This window comes from Vulpes lagopus, chromosome 5 (genome assembly GCF_018345385.1).
Source record: "Vulpes lagopus strain Blue_001 chromosome 5, ASM1834538v1, whole genome shotgun sequence".
Lineage (NCBI taxonomy): Eukaryota > Metazoa > Chordata > Mammalia > Carnivora > Canidae > Vulpes > Vulpes lagopus.
Genome location: NC_054828.1, coordinates 94566071 through 94589194, shown reverse-complemented (window position 1 = coordinate 94589194; position 23124 = coordinate 94566071). Strand labels below are relative to the sequence as shown.

General features: G+C 48.1%; 3 protein-coding genes across 6 annotated transcripts in view; 2 read left to right on the top strand and 1 right to left on the bottom strand.

Moving 5' to 3' along the window:
* USP39 (ubiquitin specific peptidase 39) overlaps positions 1-9693 on the bottom strand; it is a 30182-nt gene extending 20489 nt beyond the window's left edge. The window contains exons 1-5 of one of the 2 annotated variants that reach the window (XM_041756762.1): positions 9297-9693; positions 6968-7037; positions 4518-4612; positions 3212-3348; positions 1608-1760 (exon numbers count right to left, since the gene is read on the bottom strand). In XM_041756762.1, the coding sequence (XP_041612696.1) occupies positions 1608-1760; positions 3212-3348; positions 4518-4612; positions 6968-7037; positions 9297-9558 (717 nt within the window). In that variant the 5' untranslated portion in view covers positions 9559-9693. The remainder of the gene's footprint in view (positions 1-1607; positions 1761-3211; positions 3349-4517; positions 4613-6967; positions 7038-9296) is intronic. The other variant, XM_041756761.1, reaches the window with a different exon arrangement.
* A 1376-nt stretch (positions 9694-11069) lies between these two features.
* C5H2orf68 (chromosome 5 C2orf68 homolog) lies at positions 11070-16752 on the top strand. 2 transcript variants are annotated; one of them, XM_041755587.1, is made up of 5 exons: positions 11070-11382; positions 11458-11576; positions 11692-11775; positions 12488-12639; positions 13005-16752. In XM_041755587.1, exons 1-5 carry the CDS (start codon positions 11276-11278, stop codon positions 13125-13127), a joined length of 585 nt encoding a protein of 194 aa, XP_041611521.1. In that variant the 5' UTR covers positions 11070-11275; the 3' UTR covers positions 13128-16752. The 2 variants fall into 2 exon arrangements, with proteins under 2 accessions (XP_041611521.1, XP_041611522.1); XM_041755588.1 differs by lacking the exon at positions 11692-11775 and having other exon boundaries at positions 11147-11382.
* A 1739-nt stretch (positions 16753-18491) lies between these two features.
* TMEM150A (transmembrane protein 150A) lies at positions 18492-22806 on the top strand. 2 transcript variants are annotated; one of them, XM_041755584.1, is made up of 8 exons: positions 18492-18621; positions 19140-19320; positions 19776-19823; positions 20164-20250; positions 20850-20917; positions 21257-21384; positions 21597-21774; positions 22037-22806. In XM_041755584.1, exons 2-8 carry the CDS (start codon positions 19256-19258, stop codon positions 22276-22278), a joined length of 816 nt encoding a protein of 271 aa, XP_041611518.1. In that variant the 5' UTR covers positions 18492-18621; positions 19140-19255; the 3' UTR covers positions 22279-22806. The 2 variants fall into 2 exon arrangements, with proteins under 2 accessions (XP_041611518.1, XP_041611519.1); XM_041755585.1 differs by lacking the exon at positions 19776-19823.
* The last annotated feature ends 318 nt before the right edge of the window (positions 22807-23124 follow it).

Genomic DNA, 23124 nt, shown 5'->3' with positions numbered 1-23124 from the left:
AGCCCAGGGCATGATCCCAGAGTTCCTTGATCGAGTCCTGCATCAGGCTCCCTGCTTGGACCCTGCTTCTCCCTCTGCCTGTGTCTCTGCCTCTCTCTCTGGGTCTCTCATGAACAAATAAAATCTTTAAAAAAAAAAAGATTTCCTCAACACAGGGTTGCCACAAACCTTCAATTTGTAAAAAGAACAACATCTGAGAGGTATAATAAAGCAAAGTGCAATAAAATGAAGTATCCCAGTAATGATTTCATAATATACCTTTTTCTTAAATTTTTCTTTATTTTAGAGAAAGAAAGAAAGAAAGAGTATGTGAAAAAAAAAAAAAAAAAAAGAAAGAATATGTGAGAGCACATGAGCAGGGGAAAGGACAGAGGAAGAGAGAATCTCAAGCACACTCAGCGCTGAGGAGGGAGCCTAAGGCAGGACTCAATCTCACAACCCTGAGATCATGATCTAAGCCAAAATCAAGAATCAGATGCTCAAACAACTGAACCACCCAGATGCCTCTTTCAAAATTTGCTTTTAAACCAGTCCATAATGGACTACTAGAGAAAGGGAAGAATGAAGACTTCACTTTAAACTTTCTATATCTTCTACCCCCAAAAAGATATTTTTTTAAGTAATTTTGGTCAATTAAGCAAAATTATTAATTTTCTTGTGTTTATCAACATTTTCTAACCATCCTACAATGCATAATATTACTCAGTTTTTTAAAAAAAACTTTTTTTGAAGAATTTATTTATTTATTTGACAGAGAATAGGAGAGCACAAGCAGCAGGAGTGGCAGGCAGAGGGAAAGGGAGAAACAGGCTCCTCGCTGAGCAGGGAGACAGATGCAGGGCTCCATTCCAGGACCCAGGGATCATGACCTGAGCCAAAGGCAGATGTTTAACTTACTGAGCCACCCAGGCGCCTCTACATAAACAAACCTTAATTGCAAATAAGACAACTCTGGTTTTCTGCATTCCTCAGTTCAAGCCTTAAGCTTAAGAGCAGGATCAAGACATCAGACAACTAGCACAGGAACATCTGCACTATTTCTCTCACACACACACACACACACACACACACACACACACACACCATCTTGCACATATGTTTCTTATTTGGTACTCCCAAGCCATACACACATTCTATCCTTCATTCCTTGAAAACTCCAGAGGCCACTGACTCCAGAGGCTAGAAGAGGCCTCACCATCTGGCAGCAGCCCTTTGAGCTGACACAGAAATGTTCTGTTTGATATAGAACACTCAAGTACAGGGGCGCCTCAGTGGCTCAGCTGGTTAAGCGTGGGCCTTCAGCTAAGGTCATAATCCCAGAGACCTGGGATCCAGTCTGGTGTTAGGCTCCCTGCTCAGCCGAAAGTCTCCTTCTCCCTCTGCCCCTCCCTTCTCCCACTCATTCTTTCCCTCTCTCTCTCTAATAAATAAATAAAATCTTAAAAAAAAAAAAAAAAAAAAAAAGAATAGTCATGTACAGTCCTCAGCAAGACTTGGTGTCTTCAAGAACCAATGATCATAACAGAAGGGAGTCATTTCTTGGCTAAACTTCATGGTATTCCCAGGTTACCTCTCTCCCTCCCCCACTGTTCCCATCCTGATCCTACCTGAAGGACAGCGTTGGCGTAGTCGTTGGCCTTTATGTTATTCAGGCCCACAATACCTGGCAGGTAAGTAGTACCATCATATGCCCGGGAGAGTTTGGCTTGCTTGTCCAAGTTTGCAATCTGCTGCTTTGTGAAAGTGGGCTTCAAAACATACTGCAAAGCAAAAGAAAATTCCAAGCTGTTGCAGGACTGCTATAGAGTTCACAAGATATATCTGAAATAGCAATTTCTGCCAGAAACAAGAAACACTTTGGTTGTGAATGCCTCACCACACACCCAAAGGGCTCCCAACAATAGGTATAAAGGCTGAAGTAATATGGAACAGGCCCTCTCCACATTATTAATGTAGAAAGGGATCTCTGTGTTTAACCCAAAATCACTGAATCCTAGGTCTTTCCTCAAGCCCCAGGTCTGGCCAACTCCATGATAAATGACTGTCAGAAGCTGGAGGACACTCAAATTTCTGCAAGCAGCAGGAGGAGTCTCACATAGGACTTCACACAGAGCCAGTATAGGCCCAGCACAGAAGCAGGAATGCAAACCTGAGACCTCATGAATTCTCTGTGATTAGAGGGGCAGGAACAGAACCTTCCCCAGTCCCAGAGTTACAAGGGTCGTTATGTAAAGGGCTGAACAAAGGTCTTCTACTAACTCATTTTAAAACCTTGCATTTATTTGTTTCTCTTTCTCCAAGTATTAGAACTACTTTAACCTCGATTATTAATAGGCCTATAAAACTTATAAAAGCAGCATAGTTTCAAAACTCTGAACACCAAGCTTTCCTTAAAAATGAACAGAGCAGTCAACATGTGTATGTAAACACTTGCTTAAAAGGAAAATAATAATCAACAGTTCCAACATTAATCAAACCCAAGAAGACTTTCCATGCTCTCCACTTAAGTACAGTGACTCTTGGGGCACCTGGATGGCTCAGTGGTTGAGGGTCTGCCTTTGGCCCAGGTTGTGATCCCAGGGTCCTGGGATTGAATCCTGTATCAGGCTCCCTGCAGGGAACCTGCTTCTCCCTCTGCCTAGGTGTCTGGCCCTGTCTCTGTGTCTCTCATGAGTAAGTAAATCTTAAAAATCTTTAAAAAGGAAAAAAAAAAAAAAAATACAGGGACTCTTGGCACAGATCACACACCAGAGCCCACATATGGGATACACTGGCCATTCTGGCCGCATCATATCAAAAGTAGCCAGGAGCTGGTATGCAGCTTGATATCCACTGTCCTCCTACACCAGGCCCAATTCATATCCCTATTCCAAAGTGTGAAAGCTTAATATAGTTCACAAAGTAGCCATATTTCTTTAGTCCTAAAGTTAGAAAGTAGCCATATTTCTTTAGTCCTAAAGTTAGAAAGTAGCCATATTTCTTTAGTCCTAACTCTCAACATTAAATGCAGAAATAACAGCTAGGCTACAGATCAGACCACAATTATGAATCCTGACCTTACTAGTCTCCCTGGTTCCTCCCAAAGAAAAAGAAGCCTCTCCAAGCCCAAGGGATTGAGATTCTTCCCTAACCTCAGGTGGGGCAGATCCCCAGGAGCCCTAGGATGGCTCCCAAGAGAACTAGTTCCAAATCAACCCTCATGGACACATACTGTGATATCCTCCAGGGAAGAATCGATGATCTCATAGTTGTCTGGAAGGCAGTAAAACTTGAGAGTGTGGAGGTTGAGGAAGACATGATGGCTAAACTGGACACTGTGAATATAGGCGTGAGACTTCAAACCTCGGCCTGTAAAGAAGGATGAAAGGCTGTAAGAGTAGGACAGATGCCAGAGAGACACAAATCAGATTTGATTTTCCTTTCATAACTTTGTACTGGAACACACTAATACCAGCAAAAACTAAGTACTATACCATTTGGGCAGTGAATCTCTTACATGAACTTGTCCCATCACAAAAAAGAGGAAAAAAGAATAGCACATTAGTACTTTATTCCCTGGATGGCATAAAACATTGGTTAGAGAAACTAATTTCATACACATAAATGTGAAATGTGTGTGTGCATGCAGTTGTGTATGAGCTAGTTCCACTTTATCTAAAAGTAAGACTACCTACGCATAGATTATATATAATATATGCACAGACATACATAGATATGCATATATACATATATACATGTACAAATACAAATATCCATCATCATTCAGTCCTGCATTTCCAAACACCCACATTCAGGACAATCCTGTACCTATGTAACTTTGTTCAGAATGCCACTCTTTTCTAGAGTCTCTCTACCTTAACCCATTCAATCCTCTATATCCTACCAGTTCAAGTCCCACATTGACCTCCTCCATGAATTAAACACAAATGCTCCAGCTAATATTGATCTCTACGTATTTTAACTCCCATAGTCCTTATCCATACTCACTGCCACAGTCCAGCAGTAATCCTTATGATCTTATAGTTTGCTTATTGTTTTATGTGTTAACCTTGACTATGAGCTCTTTATAAGAGCAAGGAATGTAGTTTATGTTTCTTTTGAATCCTCCAGCATACTGTACATAGCATGTGCTTGGTCTGAATGAATTGACTAGTTCCAGAAAAGAATAGGATGAAAAAGCCCTCAGAGCAAAAGGATTTTCAAAAAAAGATAAAAAATAAAAAATAAGACATGAGTACACAAAACATGAGAGATTCAAAAACCCACAGCCTTTAAGACCTCCTACAAAGCCTCAACTAGTTCTTCTTCTCTTTCATACATATACAGGTTCTGACCGAAGAACCTCCTATTGATTTCCTAGGAGTATCCCAATTGCCTGGGAATAAAGATAGATATTCTCAGATGTGACTCCTGGCAGCAGCTTACCTTCTTTAAAAGAAAGTAAAAAACCTCTCTGGAGCAGACCTGTAGCTAGCACTGAAAACTTAGCAAGTTTATAATATACAGCATTTACTTACCCTGAAAGTACTTGCCACACACCAGACAGGCATATGCATTGATATGTGAGAGGGAGATGGAACATAGTTTCTCAAAGTCAAAGTCCAGCACACTCCTAAAAGAGCCAAACAAAAGAAGAAAAAAAAAAAAAAACAGTTAATAGGGAGAGATGTCTAGGAAAGCCCCCAAGTGAAGCAGCTTTGGCTCCACATTCCACAACATCACATAGCATCCTTCAGAGATAGTTCAACGACCATATGTAAACTGTGAGGAACATTATTCCTCCCCTAGACATTTAATATAGCACCCCTACACACCAATTCCCAAAGCAATGTCAAGGTATCTCTACCAAACATACAATGCCAATGATCCTCTTTCTTTTTCAAATTTACAACCAGTAGAAAACCTTCTATTGCAGTTACTTTCTCTGGAGGAAAAGCTAAAAAAAGTAGGACTAAAGCAACAAGGCCCTAACAACATTCCAAATTAAAAGACTAGGGATGGGACAGTCCCGCTTACGCAGTGGCTTAGCGCCACCTGCAGCCTGAGGTGTGATCCTGGAGACCCGGGATCGAGTCCCATGTTGAGCTCCCTGCATGGAGCCTGCTTCTCCCTCTGCCTGTGTCTCTGCCTCTCTTTCTCTCTGTGTCTCTCATGAATAAATAAAATCTTTTTAAAAAATAAATAAACAAACACTAAAAAAATAAATAAATACATACATACATACATACATAAATAAAAGACTACGGATGGGGGCACCTGGTTGGCTCAGTCAGTTAAATGTCCCAACTCTTGATTTCAGCTCAGGTCATAATTCAGGGTTGTGAGATCTAACCCCACATAGGCTCTGTGCTGGGTGTGGAACCTGTTCAAGATTCTCTCCCTCTTCCTCTGCCCACCCCCTTCTCTAGGGAAAAAAAAAGAAGGAGAGAGGCAGTGAAAAGACATCGAGTGAACAAATCCTTTTATAAAAGAAAAATCTATTTTTGTCCATAAAAATAAATGGGAAGCCTGAATACTAGAATACCTACAAATAGATGTACTTAATTAACTGCAAAGTAATGTTATATGAGTACACGGCAGGTTAAGGGACAAAAAAACTTTTACTTCCACTGAATCCACAGGTGACAAAGAAATTTCTCCTCAAATGTTAACTCTAATTAATTGGTAATGGTCCCAGTAAAGTGGCACTGTCCATTAAAGGAGGCAATAGCCACAAGTGAATATTTACATTTAAATTTAAAATAATTAGGGACACCTGGGTGGCTTAGCCGGTTGAGCATCTGCCTTTGGCTTAGGGAGTGATCCCCGATACGGAATCCAGTCCCGTATTGAGCTCCTTGCAGGAAGCCTGCTTCTCCTCTGCCTATGTCTCTGCCCTTCTCTCTGTGTCTCTCTCATGAATAAATAAATTTAAAATATTTAAAAAAGTAAATAGGGGACCCCTGGGTGGCTCAGCGGTTTGGTGCCTGCCTTTGGCCCAGGGCACGATCCTGGAGTTCCAGGATCAAGTCCCGTGTCGGGCTCCCGGCATGGAGCCTGCTTCTCCCTCTGCCTGTGTTTCTCCCTCTGTCTATCATAAATAAATAAGTAATTTTTAAATTAATTAATTAATTAATTAATTAAAAATAATTAAAATTTGAAACTGGGTTCCTCAAGTCATGTTTCAAGTCCTCTCTAGCCATAAATGGCTTGCACCTGCCACAATAAATAGCCCTTATAAAGAGTCATTTCATTACGGAGAGAAGTTCTTATCTAATCTATATACTAAACAGTACTATCTTAAGGCATGAATTTATTTATTTATTTATTTATTTTTTTTTTAAGGCATGAATTTAAAAACATCTTAAAATGCCATCTGGGATCAGAGAAATGAAACAAGGATAAAGTAACCACTTCTGCTTTAGGACATATTTTTATCTGTTTTCTCTACTAAATTCCAGCCATCTAAAGTAGTACTTAGCATGTAGTAAGTACTCAAAAAAATACTTAAATTTGCCACTGTCATTTTAAGGACACCATATATATTCCATCAAACAGATTCAAAATAAACTAAAAGCTTTTTATGTACATGCACCTCCTAAAAAAAAAAAAAATGCCCTCTGACACTTTATATTAAAAGGTAAGGATTGGGGACGCCTGGGTGGCTCCGTAGTTGAGCATCTGCCTTCGGCTCAGGGCATGATCCCAAGGTCCTGGGATGGAGTCCCACATCGGGTCGCCCACAGGGAGCCTGCTTCTCTATGTCTCTGCCTCTCTCTGTGTATCTCTCATGAATAAATAAATAAAATATTTTTAAATAAATAAATAAAAGGTAACAATTAATAAACATCGCAGGAGGCACAATTTTCTGGGCAGAAAGCTTTAAAAGGGATAAAATTTGTGAATGTGTTTTTGATGTACAGTTCAAAGAATTTTCTGCATAGATTCCAATGTTTTGTGCTGCTCTCAGCATCCCTGTCCTACCAACCTGTTAATGGTATCCAAGTACGGGCAATGGCGGCTCCTCCGATCCTCAGAATCCACACGGCCATTCTTTGCTGAAAGGGAAATCATCACAGGCTGTGAAAATGGGAAACTCGTACTCAGGGTCAACTACGAGTACAAACCAAAAAATGAGAAAAACTAAACAGTATGAACTCATACACAGGTAACCCAGGAATACACCAAAAAGCCCACTAATAGAACAAGCACCAAACTGGGAGAATATATTTGAAACCCATATAACCAGCAAAGGACTCATTTGCAGATTACATAAAGAAATCTGGTGAAGCAATAAGAAAACGACAACCCAACAGAAAATGAGGAATATAACCTCGTTAACAATCAAGAAAATGCCAATTTCCTTGTGCAATGATATACCACTTCACACCTACCAGAAAGGAAAAAATAAAATCAGAAAATTCCCAGTGTGGGCAAATACAAATAGCAATAGAAATGCTCATGCACTGCTGGTGAAGTGTAAACTGTTACAACCTCCTGGAAACAGTACAGCAAGATCAAGCTGAGAACCTTTGACCCAGCAATCTCTACTTATAAACCTTAGAGAAACTTTTGCATTTGTACACCGGAAGTGCTTTACCAAAAATATTTATGGCAGCAGTATCTGAAAGGGCCCAAACTGGAAACAAATCAAATATCCACCACAAATAAAACAGATAAACATATTTTGGTGTATCATCAATATAACACTATGTAGCCATAAACACCAATTTGGATGAACCTCAAAAATATGGCTAGTAAAAAAAGGCAAATCAGAAGACCACATATAGTATGATTCCATTTATATCAAATACAAAGTAAAACTAGTAGTATTTAGGGATATACAACTAAAAATAGAAATTAAAAAATAAAAATTCAGAACAGTCAATTCCTAAGCAAGTAAAGAAGGTAGATACAATTGAGAAGGGGCATATGGGAGCTTCTAAGGTATTGGTTATGTACCACTTCTAATGGTGAATAGCATTAGGAGACAATTGTCCATGGGTCTCTCATGTTTCTGTCCATATTGTGACCAGAGGCACTATCTGCCTTCAGACTACCTTGTTAAGGAGATGTATAGTAAACAGCATTGGAAGACAGACACAGGGATCTCCCCACAGAGCAAATAGGAGGCAAGTTCACAAACCACTATAAAAAATTCTGTAAGCCCAGAGTTCCACTGTGAGTATAAGTTCCCTTCAAGGGTAGCCCGGGTGGCTCAGCGGCTGAGCGTCTGCCTTCAGCCCAGGGCCTGATCCTGGAGACCCAGGATCGAGTCCCACGTCGGGCTCCCTGCATGGAGTCTGCTTCTCCCTCTGCCTGTGTCTCTGCCTCTCTCTATCTCTTATGAATAAATAAGTAAAATCTTAAAAAAAAAAAAAAAAAAACTGCACTGTGGAGAATGACACTACAAACTCCACGGTCTTCATTAGCATCCAGAAAACTGTGGCAGGCTACCTAGGCAGCTTGCAAATAAAATCTCAAATCCTTCACAGTTCTTGACAAATGGCAAATTTAAAGATGTATGTTTCCACTCTCCTTTAAACCATACTTGTGCATTATATTCGGTCCATCTTAGTGCCTGTGATCTATTTCATCATAAAAACAAAAAGGGAAAGACAAAACAAAAACAAAAAGACGAACCAGAAGAACAAATGGGATTCTAGTGTGTCCCAGAAAAAAACAATCTTATCACAACTATACAAGATACCTAAGAAACAACGTCTCTTCCAAAGAAAGGGAAACATGAAGCTGACAAGGCACTTAAAAAAAAAAATCAAAGAATATCCTGAAATTAATTATTCAACGAATATTTTTATCAAGCACTCTATGAGCAAGGTGCTATTCCGGACTCTATAAGGAATGCAAATATAGTTCAAACAGAGGATTCTTTTTTTTTTTTTTCAAGATTTTATTTACTTGTTACGGGGGGGGGGGAGGGGGAGAGACACAGGCAGAGGGAGAAGCAGGCTCCACGCAGGGAGCCCGACGTGGGACTGGATCCCGGGTCTCCAGGATCACGCCCGGCGCTAAAGACGGCGCTAAACCGCTGAGCCACCGGGGCTGCCCCAAACAGAGGATTCTAAGCAAGAAGTTTAAGAGCTACTATTAAAGTATAATCATATACAGATATCCAGGACCGGAAGGCAAAATTACAGTCTTAGACAACTAGTACGGTCCTCACCACAATGCAGTCGAGTCCGGTCGCGGACACCAGGGAGTGTGAATTCCCCACTCACCCCCACCCCCAGGGAAAGTTGGAAATGGAAAAAGGAGAAAGCGAGAGTGGAGCCCGCGCCCAGCCGAGCCCCGCGCACCTCGCACCTCCCGCTCAGGCTCAGAGTCCTCGTCCACCTCGCGCTCCCGCTTCACCCGCACAGCCGGGACGACTGGCGTCGGAGCCTCGCGCGCGCTCACCGGCTCGACCTCCCGCTTCACACGCACTGGACTGCCCCGGGAGCTCGGCGCCTCGGCTTCCCGCTCCCGCTCCCGCTTGACGCGGCCCGAGCTGCCCCGCGACTCGGACTCGCGCTTCCCGCGGGTAGAACCACGAGATTCACGCTTGGATCGCCCAGACATCTCCTCTGCCGGCCCGGTCTCTCTGCGCAGGCTCCAGGCACGCCGTAGCGCGCGGCACGGAGCCAATCAGAAGCCGCGCTGCTATCGTGCCCAGGGCTCTCTACGAGTCGCGGTGCAGGACACATTCTGCCGCGAGAAATTCTCTGGGAAGTACTGCGCCTCCTGTGGCCTCTGAGCTTCTGCGTGCGCCCCTGAGAAAAGCCTGCGGGCCTACTGCCGCCTTACCCATAATTTTCTGGATTTAAAAAAAAAAAAAGGTGTCATTGGGCTCCGGATTTCTTCGAGCTTCTTTGTGCCCGGGAGGTCACTGTGGACTTGTCTCCACAGTCGCTGCTCACCAGAGAACTAGGCGACCTCCCCAAATCATCCCCTTCCTGCAGCAACCTAGCTACTCCAACTCCCCACTTGGAGGATTGTTCTCGGCGTCCCAGGAAAATGCAAACCGCAGGCAGAGAGAGACGGCCTTGATCAAGCTAAGAAAGCTCAAACTTCAGGGCCTGTGGCCTTCACGATCCCCTCCACGGCCCTGATCGAGTTTGTCCAGCTTTACCGAGATGGAATGGGCATGCAATCAACTGCATGTTTAAAGTGTGCAGTTTGCTAAATACTGATGGATGGGTGTATACACACTCTGAGACCATCACCACGATTAAGATAAGAAACCTACCCACCAGCTCCAAAATTGTCCTTCCCCAAACATCTGCTTTGTCACTACGGGGAGTAGCTTTATGTAAATGGAAGCCCAGGGCGTGTCCTCTCTTTGGCCGGGCCCTATTAGCTAGGAGAATTTATTTTGAGATTCCTCCACGCCTTTTCCTGTACCAACAGCTTGTTCCTTTTGATTGCTCAGTGGTGTTCTATGTGTGGATGTACCAGTGTGTCGCTATGCTAATCACAAATTCCCAATTTTGTCCTTTTCTAAGTTATTCATGAGAGACAGAGAAGACAGGCAGAGCCCTAGGAGAGGGAGAAGCAGGCTCCCTGCCGGAAGCTCCCTGTGGGACTCGATTCCCGCACCCCGGGACCACGCCCCGAGCCTAAGGCGGAAGCTCAACCCGAGCCACCCAGGTGCCCCTCTCCTTTTTTAAAGAGGACTCCAAAACTATATACAAATTTTGAACAGCGCTGGGTCCTCCCGCGGGGACAGTTAAGCCATACCCACGGGTGGACCCGGGCGCTGGGCGGGCTGGAGGGGCTGCGCAGCAGGCGTGCCGCTGGGTGACCCGCCTGAATACTCGCCTCCTCACAACCTCTCTTTGACGTACTTGCGCTGTGTTCTCGTTTACAAATGAGGAAACCGAGGCTCGGCGGCGTTCAATAGTCAGCCGAGGTCAGGCAACTGGTGATGGGAGTTACACAGCATTTTGTCCCCACAAAAAGGAAAGGAAGATTCCACACACCGATCGCTGAGTGGTGTAATGGGTGCTTTGTGTTTTTCTGAATTTTCTGATGTGTCAGCAGTCAGCCTAAGTCCTCTTTCGTATTGCTAATGTCACAAAGAAAATCCCCGAAGAGGCGTGGAAGCCGCGCATGCCCCGAGGCAGCACCCGCGCCGGGAACTCTGCGCGGGGCGACGCTCGGCCCGGCAGGCGCTTTCGGGGCGGGACCTCAGGGCGCGGGGCCGGAAGTCCGGCGAGGGGCGGCGCGGATCTCCCCCGGCGGGACCGCGGCCGTTGGGGCCGTTGAGTCGGCGGCGGCTCCGAGCGCAGGGCTCCAGATGGAAGCAGCTCCAGAGCCCGGACAGGGGGTCTGCTGCAAGCCTGGCGGGCGGCTGGACATGAGCCACGGCTTTGTGCACCACATCCGACGGAACCAGCTGGCCCGGTACCGCCCCGCCCCGCCGCCGCCCCCAGCCTAGCTCTGCCCGGCCGTCCCTGACTCCCGCTCGGCTCCCCGCAGGGACGACTATGACAAGAAGGTGAAGCAGGCGGCCAAGGAGAAGGCGAGGAGGCGGCACACGCCCGCGCCGACGCGGCCCCGCAAACCCGACCTGCAGGTGTACCTGCCGCGACACCGAGGTGAGGCCGCCCGCCCCGCCTGCCTACTCCAGCCCGCGCGCCCTTCCGGCCCCCAGCCCCCTGTCTCTTTGCGCTCTTTTCTCTACATGGAAAAAACCCGCTTTTGAACCCGCAGGGCTCAGTTCATGTCGTCCCTTCCCGGAACCCTCACCTCGACGCTCCCCTTTCTCCACTCACATTCTCCCTGAGAACAGAGAAGGTTCGTGCCCCCGCCCCCCCCCCAGTGAAGCATCACGATTAACGGGAATTATCTGGGAACCAGCAAGTCGTTGTTTACTGGTCTGCCCACCATGCTGTCGTGCTTTAGGCCTGACAGAGTTTGGCACACCTGTAGTTGACCAGGACATGGGTGTGGAATGAAACTCAAACTAAGTATTCTAAATGGCCTTTTCTCCAGCTTCCCCGGGACCTAGAGATCACAATAGCTAACTATTGTGGCACTAAATTTGTTTAGCGTTACCTAAAAGTGTTTTTAGATCTTGGGTACGTTGATTCACTTAGTTTTCCCAAGATCCCCTAGGATGGAAACTACTATCATTTCTGTTTCACAGTCAGGAGACAGGCACAGAGAGATTAACTTGCCCAAGGTCTCACAGCTAATAAATGGCAGAGCCTGAATTTAAACCCACGTAGGACTCTGGCCATCTCTGCACTACCTTCCAACGTTATTCACTAGATGAAGATGCATTGTGATTGTGTACCTACTACATGATAGAACTGTGCTGGCCCCAGAGCAGGGATACAAAGGTAAATGAAACTATCGATTGGCACCACACTTAACATATAACACACGCACAAAGTCCATAAGAAGATTGGGACTTCCTTTACGGTATGTTTTCATGTGTTATCCATGTGGGCAGGGGCTCCAGCAGCCTTCCCCTCTTCCCTCTCATTGTGATTCATCCTTCCAGATGGCTCTACCCACCCAAGCAACCCAGACTGTGAGGAGTCCGGTGAAAGCAGCAGTAGTGGCAGCTCTGAGCCAGAACCTTCTGGCCATCAGCTCTTCTGTTTAGAATACGAGGCAGACAGCGGAGAGGTCACCTCAGTTATTGTGTATCAGGTATGCCTCATGGAAACAGCTGCAGCCTGAAGGTCCTTGGCCATGCTAGAAATCAATGCCAGAGCCTGAGCCGCTATTTTCCTCGGGGCCAGTGGGAAGTGTCGGCTCCACATGGGAGCATAGACTGTTGGGCGATGTTTTTGAGCACAACTCACGCCTGCCACACAGTGATTCTCAGCAGGAACCAGGGAGGGCTCATGGCCTCCAGCTGAAAATCACTATTACAGGGGCACCTGGGAAATGACAGGCACTGGCAAGAAGCTGTGAGTCAAATGAAGTTCTGTGAGAATGTTGTCTAGGGACAGGGCAGGTCGCCTTTTCAGAAGAGGCCAGGCCCTGAGCTTCCTGACTCTTCCTCCACGTAGGATGATGATCCAGGAAGGGTGAGTGAAGAGGTGTCAGCACGCACGCCTCTGGATCCACCCATGCGAGAGGCCCTCAAGTTGCGCATCCAGGAAGAGATTGCAAAGCGCCAGAGCCGACATTGACCAGGCTGAAGGCTTTCTCACCAGGCTGGATTCACTGCCCAGGGAGCTCACTCCTAGTTTGGGGGTGCCAGGACCAGTCTGAGCTAATCTTGAGACACACACACACACACACACACACACACACACACACCCCTGAGCTACACACATCCGCAGGAACAGTGTTGCAGGGACAAGCCTAATCCTCTCCTCTGCAGCCATTCTTTCTTGTATGTTGGCCCATTTGACCAGCTTAGTATTCTGGGATTTGAGAATTTTGTTTGGCTAGCTTGGTGTTCTAGAAGCAGAGACTCCAGGGACAGCTGAGGTGTATGAAACCTTATGCCAACATGCTGCTTTCTTACTGAAGTCCTATGCAATGGGACATCTAGTCACTGCTGCTCTACCCAGCTCAATGAACTGTGTTTGTTGTTCTATGGTTCCTTTGTTCCTTGCTTCTGCTCACTTCTGTCCATATTTTCTAGACCTTTTTTTCAGCCATTTCCTTGTTCTTTCCATTCCCTCATCTTTGTCTCAGAATCCATCAGTTCCACCCCACCTCCCAATGTGACTTCACCTCCCAGCTGCTCAGGACTTTGAAGGTGGGGAGTTCGGGGGCGGGGGGTGGCTACCTTCCTGATAAGCTCTCCCAGTAATTCCAATACCAATAAAGTGGGAGATCTTCATTTTTGAGACTGACTTGCAAGCATGTATCCCACCCCTTCCATGGCTTTTGCAAGTTTCGCTTATAACGCACTGTTTGGCACTGTCTAGATAAAGAGACCTAGGAGGATGATGCCAGAACTCAACTGCAAGGATTTCTTGCAGCAAATCCTGCCTTGGTTAGAGCTATGGGATTCCAGTTTTCAGCCTCATCCCTGGCTGTGAACAGACCATCCGCTGCTCAGGCTAAGGGGGAATCCTCAAAACAAGCTTGAAGCTGACTCTCCAAATGTGATTTAACAGTCCTGAATGTACATACAAAGGGAAATTCAACATGAGCAATAATTGCCTATTTGGATCCCTAGTTGCAAAAAAAAAAAAAAAAAAAAAAAAAGCCCAAACAATGGGCAGCGAAATGAGCCTCTCTCATCTGCCCTTCCCCTGCCCCATTCTTTCTCCTTTCCTATTTCCCAAGAGTATATAAACAGAGATCCTTAGGATAAAAATCCTAGGAATATCACTGCTTTCACCTCAGTGAACGTTTTCCCTAACACAGGGTTAGGCTAAGGTCTGAGAAGTTCATAAGACATCCTATGCACTGCAGTTCCAAGCCACTTCAGATTTCCAGCAATTGACCTAACCTCAGTGACTGGAAGTATGGGGTTTAAGTGAGCCCATAAACACTAAGACTTCTTGAAACCAAAGTCCCCATGCCCCAGGGGTTTCTCTACATCTGGGTCTCAAGATCTGCCTGGCTGTTCCATCTCAGCAGCTTTTCTCTTAAAGGACACCTAAGGGCACTGTTGGTTTGTGTCCTACACCCCTGAAAATCTACCACCTCAGAAACGGGGCAAGGCAACTACTTAAACTAACTGCATCATTAGAATCCAGTAAGCCACAGCTTGCAGTGCCAGAGAAATTCTGGGAAGGTGAGTGAGGTAGATAAGTTAGATGGGCCTGGTTGTGAAGGGAGCCAGGGACCAGAGTGTTCCTGACCCACAGAGCTGGCCCAAGGTTAAATACCTTAAACTTGCCAGTCCTGGGCTCAGTTCTACTTTCAGGGGAGAAAATCTGCCTGCTGCTTATTCAGCCAGGCTAGAAGTGCCTTTTGACTTACAATGTTGACTACCCTCTAGAGCCTCTAAGTCAAGGAGGCCATGCCATACTCTATGCCCAATCTTCCCTGCAGCTATGAGGACCGGGGATTTTAGTCTTCCAGCTTTTCAACTGATCTTCTGACTTGGAAATAGGATTTCACTGGAACTCTTAGGCTTCCTAGTCTGGAAATACTTCTTGGGTCTGTCTTCTCACAACTGGATGGCCTATTTCACGGATTTATTAAAGAATTTAGAAACAAGACCAGAAGAAGAAGCCAGAGGCATGGCACCTGAAATTCTAGCCTCCATTCCTGTTTGTGAGAAGGGAAGTGTGTACCTAATGTGACCTTTTATGTGTCTGTCATGTAATCCTCACACTCTCAGGTAAGAGATTGATGAAAACTCCTTGTTTGTGAATTTATTTTCTTAAGGCATTTTGCGTATCAAGTTCATGTAGAATGTTTTCCACCCAAGAAAGCATCCTAATTCTTAATTTAAGCAGTAGAACTATAGAAAGCATTAGGCCTGGTACTTAAATGAGAGGTTGTCCTTTAAGGGAGGCCTGTTGGTAGTGATGCTGCCACTGCTCCAGGTATGCCTAAAGCACTTCTCTGGTGATATAGCCCTCAGCCAGTTGACAGATTTACCGCTCAGGCTCATTGCTTATTGCCACCCCTCAGTCTGGGGTCCAGGATGGTACTGGTACTATGCAGTTGATTCACCAGACTGGCCTCCAAATATCTTCTAGCTGTTTTCAAAAATCAGTGCTTTGCCATCAAGGAGCATGTACAGAGCATTTCCCACAGGTTCTAGGGATGTCACAAAGAAGACTGCCCCATACTTTGGTACAGTGGCAACAGTGTCAGATTAACTGGAGCTCTTAGGCAGGCTGCTTCAGAATAAACACTCATTTGACTAGACACATTCTTGGCTGTCTTAAAAAAAAAAAAAAAAAAAAAGTCTGGTAGCCTCTTTGATGTATCTCATGTCCATGAATGTTCTCCACTTACTGAGGGTAGGTCTTGGATTTTAAGGCTTTCTGTTTCCTGGGCCACCATGGATGATATAATAAATAGAAGGAATCTGGGGTTCTTAGGGGCTTTGGGCTGCATAAGAGTAAATACTAAAGTTTGAGTTCTAGCCAGTTGGCAAGCATAGAAGTCTTTGAAGAATGTAACACAAGAAGGGAAAACAAGAATGTAAAGCTTTTTGTACTGAGAGTAGGAGTCTGGCACTTGGCCAGCCAGTAGGACCAATGTGGGCAATAACATGCTTCTCCCTATGTATGAGTCTCTGAAAGGGGCATTTCACCTCCATGGTCCACTCTGAAGGGCACTGCCAACTAGAGATTTAGCCCATGGGACTGGAAGAAAACACCTTGAGGTAATGTGTATCCAACCTGCTATGCATTTGCCAGGATGCATGGATAGTAGGGTAGAGGATCCCCAGCTGGTTTACAAGTATACATGAGACCTTTGCATATAGAAAGAGGAATGGGGAAAGATTATTTTCCTACCTCTTGGGAAAATCAGCAGAGATTGTTAACAATTATCTGAAACATTTTAAGCTCCCTTGTTGAATTCCTATTATTTAGGACTCAGATGGTAGAAACCATAGGCACCCACCCCAAATTTCTCCAGTAGTTAGTGACACTAAAAGTAAAAACCTTCTGAATATTTGGCTCCTTTTCCTTCTCAGAGCCTCCAGGATGAGGGGTTGGTTGCACTGGTCAAGTTGTGTTAAATGCGTAACAAGCCATATATTATTCTGTTTTCTCATTTTCAATGTTTCTGCTCTGTGAATGAAGTGTGCAATTATTTGAAAATCTTGGAAGGAAGGTACTTTTCAAAAACAGTATTCTTTTTAAGCAATAAACTATTTTTACAGCACTGTTTTTGCCAAGAGTTTTGAAATCACTTGTGTACATAAGGGAAGTGAAGATTAAATGCCTGCCCTAAAGTCATTCAGCACCACAGAATCAGCACTTGAAATCTCATCTCTTGCTTTGCCTTGACTATTTTAAGAACTGCCCAGGTTGGAGCATAACAAGAGTCATGTAGCATTAGAGTTGGAAGGGACTATTAAAGATGTCTGGACCCATTTCTTAAATGATAAGTGACTCCCCCCTACCAACTCTCCATGAAAAGCCCTTCTGTCATAGGGAGTCCCATCTTGGAGTAATTCTACTTTAGGGACTGCTGAGATTATCCCATTAGGCCAAAATTTGCTTCTTTGTCCCAGTTCTAGAGTGCTTGTCTTACTCCCATTGTATGTTAGAATAGCCAGTTTAGGACCTAAGTAGTTTTTTCAAGTCTTCCCCCATAACAGTTGGACAGACACTCAAACCCAGGATTTATATATCAGCAGGATATAGTAAATGTTGACTAAGATTTGCAAAGCTTCCAATGAGGTAGGAAATGCTGAGGGTTCACAGTACCATTGGGCAGGTGAGGAAAAGGTGCCTGCTCCAATGGTGACACACTTGGGCAGGAAGATGGTGCTTCTCTGTGTATTAAGAAGCAACACCTCTGTGTCCTGGAGCACAGCATGGCCAGCAAAAAGTGGACTGGATGTTAAACCCCACTGATCCATTCAGCCAGGTATTGTACAGTGATCACTCTGCACAACCATACTTCTTGGGCCTTCCTTAACTACTTGTCCTGATGCAATTCAGAAAAGCACTCTCCCAACAGATTTCCTGTTTCCATTTTTACTTTCCATTGGGTCCAAAAAAGGTTGCTGCTTCAGGTCCTTGTCTAGTTTATTTTTTCCCCCACAGTACAGGGGCCCGTTTCTGCACATTACCTTTGCCAGATCTAAGCTTCCCCTGCTCCTGGCAGCCTAGGCCCGTGGTCTGTCAGCCCTGGTGTCTTACAGAGGTTCCAGCACATGCTGGGATTCTTAGTGTGTGAGACACACTTGGTATGTGAAAAGTATGTCCAAGAAGGCAACTTTGGCCTGTACATTTTGGTGAAACCAATGGTAATTTATTCCCACACTATCCTGTTCACTCTTCCCAAATTGCTCTGGGCCTCTAGCCTGCCTTATCTCTCTTGGTTACCAACACCTGGCCACGTGTGACCATGAATATCTGTGGCCTTGTTTCAAGTAAGTGTTCATCACCCTGGAAACATGTTTTGGACACTGACTTCTTACAGTACTCTATTCTTGAACCCTTGAAAATAAGTCTTGAAAGTAGCCCTCAAGAGTTTGCTGAGCCGAGGGAAGCACAAGCCAGATCCAGGGCTTTTGAATTTAAGTAACAGCCAAGACTTCGCGCTCGCTTCTTCGCACAGCCGCCTCGCCCACGACAGAGGCAGGCGCGGGGCGCCATGGTTAGAGACGCTTCCTCCAGCCTTGCGCGCAATGCCAATCACAGCGGTGCGGCCCCGGGGGCTTCCCGCCTCCCGAAGCTTCCAAAGCAGCCCCAGGGCACGCGGGACTATGGGCATCTCCGAGTCGAAGCCTCTGCTCGAGTTCCACGCCACAGCCCTCGGCGCTCAGGCCCCCCCGAAGGCGGGGCGCCGCCCACGCTTCCACCGCCAAGCGGGCGCGGGGGCTCGGGAGTTGTAGTCTCCCGGCGGGAGCGGCCGCGGGGGCCGGAGCGGCGCGGACTCCACGTCCCGTCGGGCGGCGCGGCGCGGCCGGGGCGCCAGGGGCGGGGCCGCTCGGCCCTTTAAACCTTCCAGGGCTGCTCCGAGGGCCGCAGCCAGAGACGGCGCCACGCGGGGCCGAGCAGGGCGCGGCGCTCCGGGGAGGTGCGTACTGGGCCCCTTCATGTCCGCGGCCTCGGAGGACATGCTGGGGAGACTCGCGTCCCCGGCTCCGGGGGGCGGAGAGGAGGGCCCCGTGCCCCCACACGGGGGGGAGGGGCGGGCGAGGTGGGCTTCCTGCGCTAACCTGCCTCCCCCCTCGGGGCGCCAGCGGTCAGGTGGTTTCCTGCGCGCGGCCGCCGCTCGGCCCGGGCCCGCACCTGCCCGCAGGTTCTTGGCGCAGCCCCCTGGACAGTCCTAACTGCAGCCCCTCCCCCTGCCCGGTCCCTCGGGCGTGGGAGCGGGACTCCCTCCCCAGAAGTTAGAGCCCCGCCTGAGCTTCTGGGCGCACCGGTGGCATTGGGCTGGAATGCGGAGGCCCCCGGTGTAAGCCAGGTGTCCACGTTCTGGCGTGGGCTCAGCCCAAAACGTGGGCATTGAGAATTGAGTGTTGACCACCTTCTCCCCCCACCGACTTCGGCCAGGCACTGGACCCTGGACTTTGACCTGTCTCTCTCCACCAGGCCTGGGCCGCTGATGGTTTTGGCGAAGTACCTTAAGGTAGCTGGGCCGGCCCCCTCTTTCCCACCTACCTCTTGTCCTTCCCCCCACATCACCACCACCCTGGCTCCCCTCCCTCATGACCGCCTGGATCCTCCTTCCTGTCAGCTTGTCAGCATTCTCCATCACTGGCCTATGGACTGTGTGAGTAAAGAGGGGGAGGGGGACGGCAACTACGGGACAAAATGGGCCCCAGCCTAGAAGGGATAGGGACTCCCAGGACCCAACGGGAGCTCGATGGCACACATACAGCCCCTTGTCCTGCTGTAGGCTCCGGGGTAGTACCCAGGACCACTAGCTGTCTCCAAAACCTGGCCCTGCCCTGTGCCTGGGCACACAGTCCCCTCGGACGTTGGCACCACTGCTGTCCAGTAGGGTGACCCAGACAGACCTACTTCTAGCCAGGGTTACTTCCACAGGTCCTCTTGTTTGGGGCCATGCTGTAGGTTCTCCTGTGGTGTCAAGCTTCAGGATCACCTCAACACAAGTTCCCAGCAAGGACAAAGGCTGACTGGGGCCAGAGTCAAGGCAGAAGAGTCAGTAGGGGAGAGCCGGGCTGGGAGGGTCGTGGGTGTGGGGTGACGGTTGTGTTCCCGCAGGTATGCCATGGCCGTGATGAACCGCCACGCATGCCCTGTGGAGAACTGGTATGGTGTACTCTGCAGACAGCCTCCCTCTAAAGCTCCCTTCATCTCTGTTCCCTCTTGGGTCGGGGCTGCTGCGAGCCAGACGGAGACTCTGAGCCTGACTGCTTTTATCTGACATTGGCAACGCCTGTCCCTCCCCAGGCATGGCTTTGTGCCCATCTACCTGTTTCCCACCATCCCTTCACCCCTTTGGCTTCTCTCAGGCCAGTTCTGGGAAGTGGGCTCTTCTGTCCCTGCCAAGGGAAGTCTGGGAGGGTGATCCTTGAGAGGCCTGAGACTATAGGCCGAGAACCTAGGGGAACCACTTTTCCCCCAGACTACCCTCTGTCCTGCCTACCAGGTCCTACAACGAATCCTGCTCTCCTGACCCTGCTGAACAAGGGGGCCCCAAGACCTGCTGCACCCTGGATGATATCCCCCTCATCAGGTAAGGCCTGGAAACTGGGCAGGTCAGGGAGACCCAAGCCCCTCAGACAAGGACCTGTCTTTCAGTCTCAGGAATAATGAGTGTATTAAGAGTACTTGATAACAATTTTCCATGCCAGTCACCGTGTGCTGAATGCTCTACATGCATAGGGCCATTTAATCCCAGTACCAGCACTGGGGCAGCTACTGTTTTCACCGTCTTATAGGCAAGAAAACAGACTGAGGGATGTCATCTGTCCAGGTCACACAGCTAGTAAGTGGAGGCACCTGGACTTAAGTTCAAGCCCTCTGATTGCCTAGCCCCAGTTCTGGCACAAGGAAAGCCAGACTGGCTGCAGGCCTTGACAGCCACAGCGAGTCCAAGGAGTCTCAGCCTCTGCCAAGCAATCCTGGGTACTTTCTTACCCATCACACACATGAGCTCTGCTTTGGGGGAGGGCCCAGCCTGGGGCGGGTTGTTTGTGATACACAACTGGCCCTTCTCATAATTCAGTGGCCTGCCTAAGGACAGGCACAGATAAAGCAAGAGACAGATGGGCCAGAATGGGGGTGCTAGTGCTCCTGCCCCTCTCTCACTCTGTCCTTGCCCCCCACCCCCAGCAAGTGTGGCACATATCCCCCAGAGAGCTGCCTCTTCAGCCTCATTGGCAACATGGGTGCTTTCATGGGTGAGTTGTGCCCTCAGCCCCACTAGCCAGCCCAGTCCAACCCATACCCCCATCCCCCTCCCAGAAAGGCCCAGGAAGCCCTTGCTTAGTGTAGCCCCCTCCCACCAAGGGCTAAAAAGCAAGAGGGGCTACTTCTCTCCTCTTCAACAAGGGCCAAAGTCTCCTGCACAGCCACCCTGCTGGCCAGAGCCTGAGGAAACCCAGTACACCACCTGCCCTTCTATTCCCTTTCAGCCTTCAGTGTCTGGACGGGGGTGGGGGTGTCGGTGGGCTGGCTGGGCTGGGCCAGTCTGGGAGGAGGGCACCAGAGCTGGCCCTACCTGTGCTCTCTTCCTCCAGTGGTCCTGATTTGCCTGCTACTCTATGGGCAGCTCCTGGAGCAGAGTCGTCATTCCTGGGTTAATACCACAACGCTCATCACAGGCTGCACCAATGCTGCGGGCCTGGTGGTGGTTGGCAACTTCCAGGTGGGCCCACCTGGACCTCTTGAACTTTAACTAATGGGTCCTGGCTGTCTGCAGGTGCCCTGTCCCCTGATGGCTGACCCGAGTTGCAGAGATAGCCCTTCAAGGCTGAGGGAGGAGACAGAAGGGTCTGGGAGGGAAGGGAGATAGAGGTGGGGAAGAGGGGTGGTGGAGGTAGGGCTGCTTCACAGATCAACCCTTCTCTCTGGGCCCAGGTGGATCATGCAAAGTCTCTGCACTACATCGGAACTGGTGTGGCCTTCCCTGCTGGCCTGCTCTTTGTCTGCCTGCACTGTGCTCTCTCCTACCATGGGGCCACTGCCCCCCAAGACCTGGCTATGGCCTACCTGCGGATTGTGCTGGCAGCCATCGCCTTTGTCACCCTAATCCTCAGTATCCTTCCAGGACAGGGCAGCCAGGAGCGCATCCTCAAGCCCAGCCTTTCCCCACCCAAGATGCTGGGGGGTAGGTGGTGGGGAGTGGGTGAGAGCTTTGCACACATATATCCAGAAAATACTGCCCAGGGTGTTTTCCTTCTTCCCCTCCCAGGTGGAGAGACCAGGCTCTTTGGCCCAGCTTAGTTATCTATCTGGGAAGGTAGGAGTGTCACCACATCCCACGTGTCCTACTGAACGCTTCCTTAGCCCCATTCCAGGTGGTGTCTTCTTTATGCATGAGAGCTCTCAGCTGCAGCACGGGGCAGCCCTGTGCGAGTGGGTGTTTGTGATCGACATCCTCATTTTCTACGGCACCTTCAGCTATGAGTTTGGGGCAGTTTCCTCAGAGACACTGGTGGCTGCCCTGCAGCCTGCCCCTGGCCGGGCCTGCAAGTCCTCCGGAAGCAGTAGCACTTCCACTCATCTCAACTGTGCTCCGGAAAGCATCGCCATGATCTGAGGCCTGGGGAGGGTGGCTGGCCCAGCCTCAGCAGCTCCCCACCTCATAACTTTGCATTTATTTTGTACCAAAAACAATTTTGAGAAAGTATTTTGTTGGGATATGGGTTTCCTTGCTGCTGGAGGAACGGCCATCCCATACCCACCTGTGCTATAGAAGAGCAGGCCTGGCTGCTGCCTGGGCCACACGCAACCTACTGCTTGACTCTGCAGTGTTTTATGTTTAAAGGTCACATATCCTCACTCACCCAGCCAGCCCTTCAGGTGCCTTCTACTCCCCAGTGCCAAGGCAACACCACTGGGGTTTCCCGCTGCAGGAATTGGGGGCTGGAAACAGCAGGAGGGATAGAAGTCAGGGAATAGAAGGGGGAGCACTCCTTAGTCTGTGGGAAGGCCCACTTTTGGGCCCACTGAGCTGCACTGGGATTCTTCACCCAGCCCCTTACTTTCAGGCAAATAACATAGCAGAACCACGTGGGTATTTTAATACTTTTTTTTTTTTAATCTATTAAAAGAATTCTAATTTGCATGTTTGTAGTCTGTTCTAAACAATCAGGAGAGGGCCTGACCCAGGTCGGCTTTCCCTAGGCAAAGGGTGGGAGGAATCCCCTGCCCTCAGGGAGAGTGCCCACTGCTCTTTGAAAGCAGGGCTGCCAAGAATAAAGGCTGCCTGGTGCTATCCAAATATCCTTCAAGAGGTTGAAACCCTTTCTAGGCGTTAAAACAGTCTAAAGAACTGACCTGATCCTTCCCCAATTCCATGTGAAGTTTGCTTCTCGAGTAAGGGATATGGGGGCGGGGGAAGGAGGTCATCCAGAGAGCAACTTTGAAACGCTAGAAACAGTTT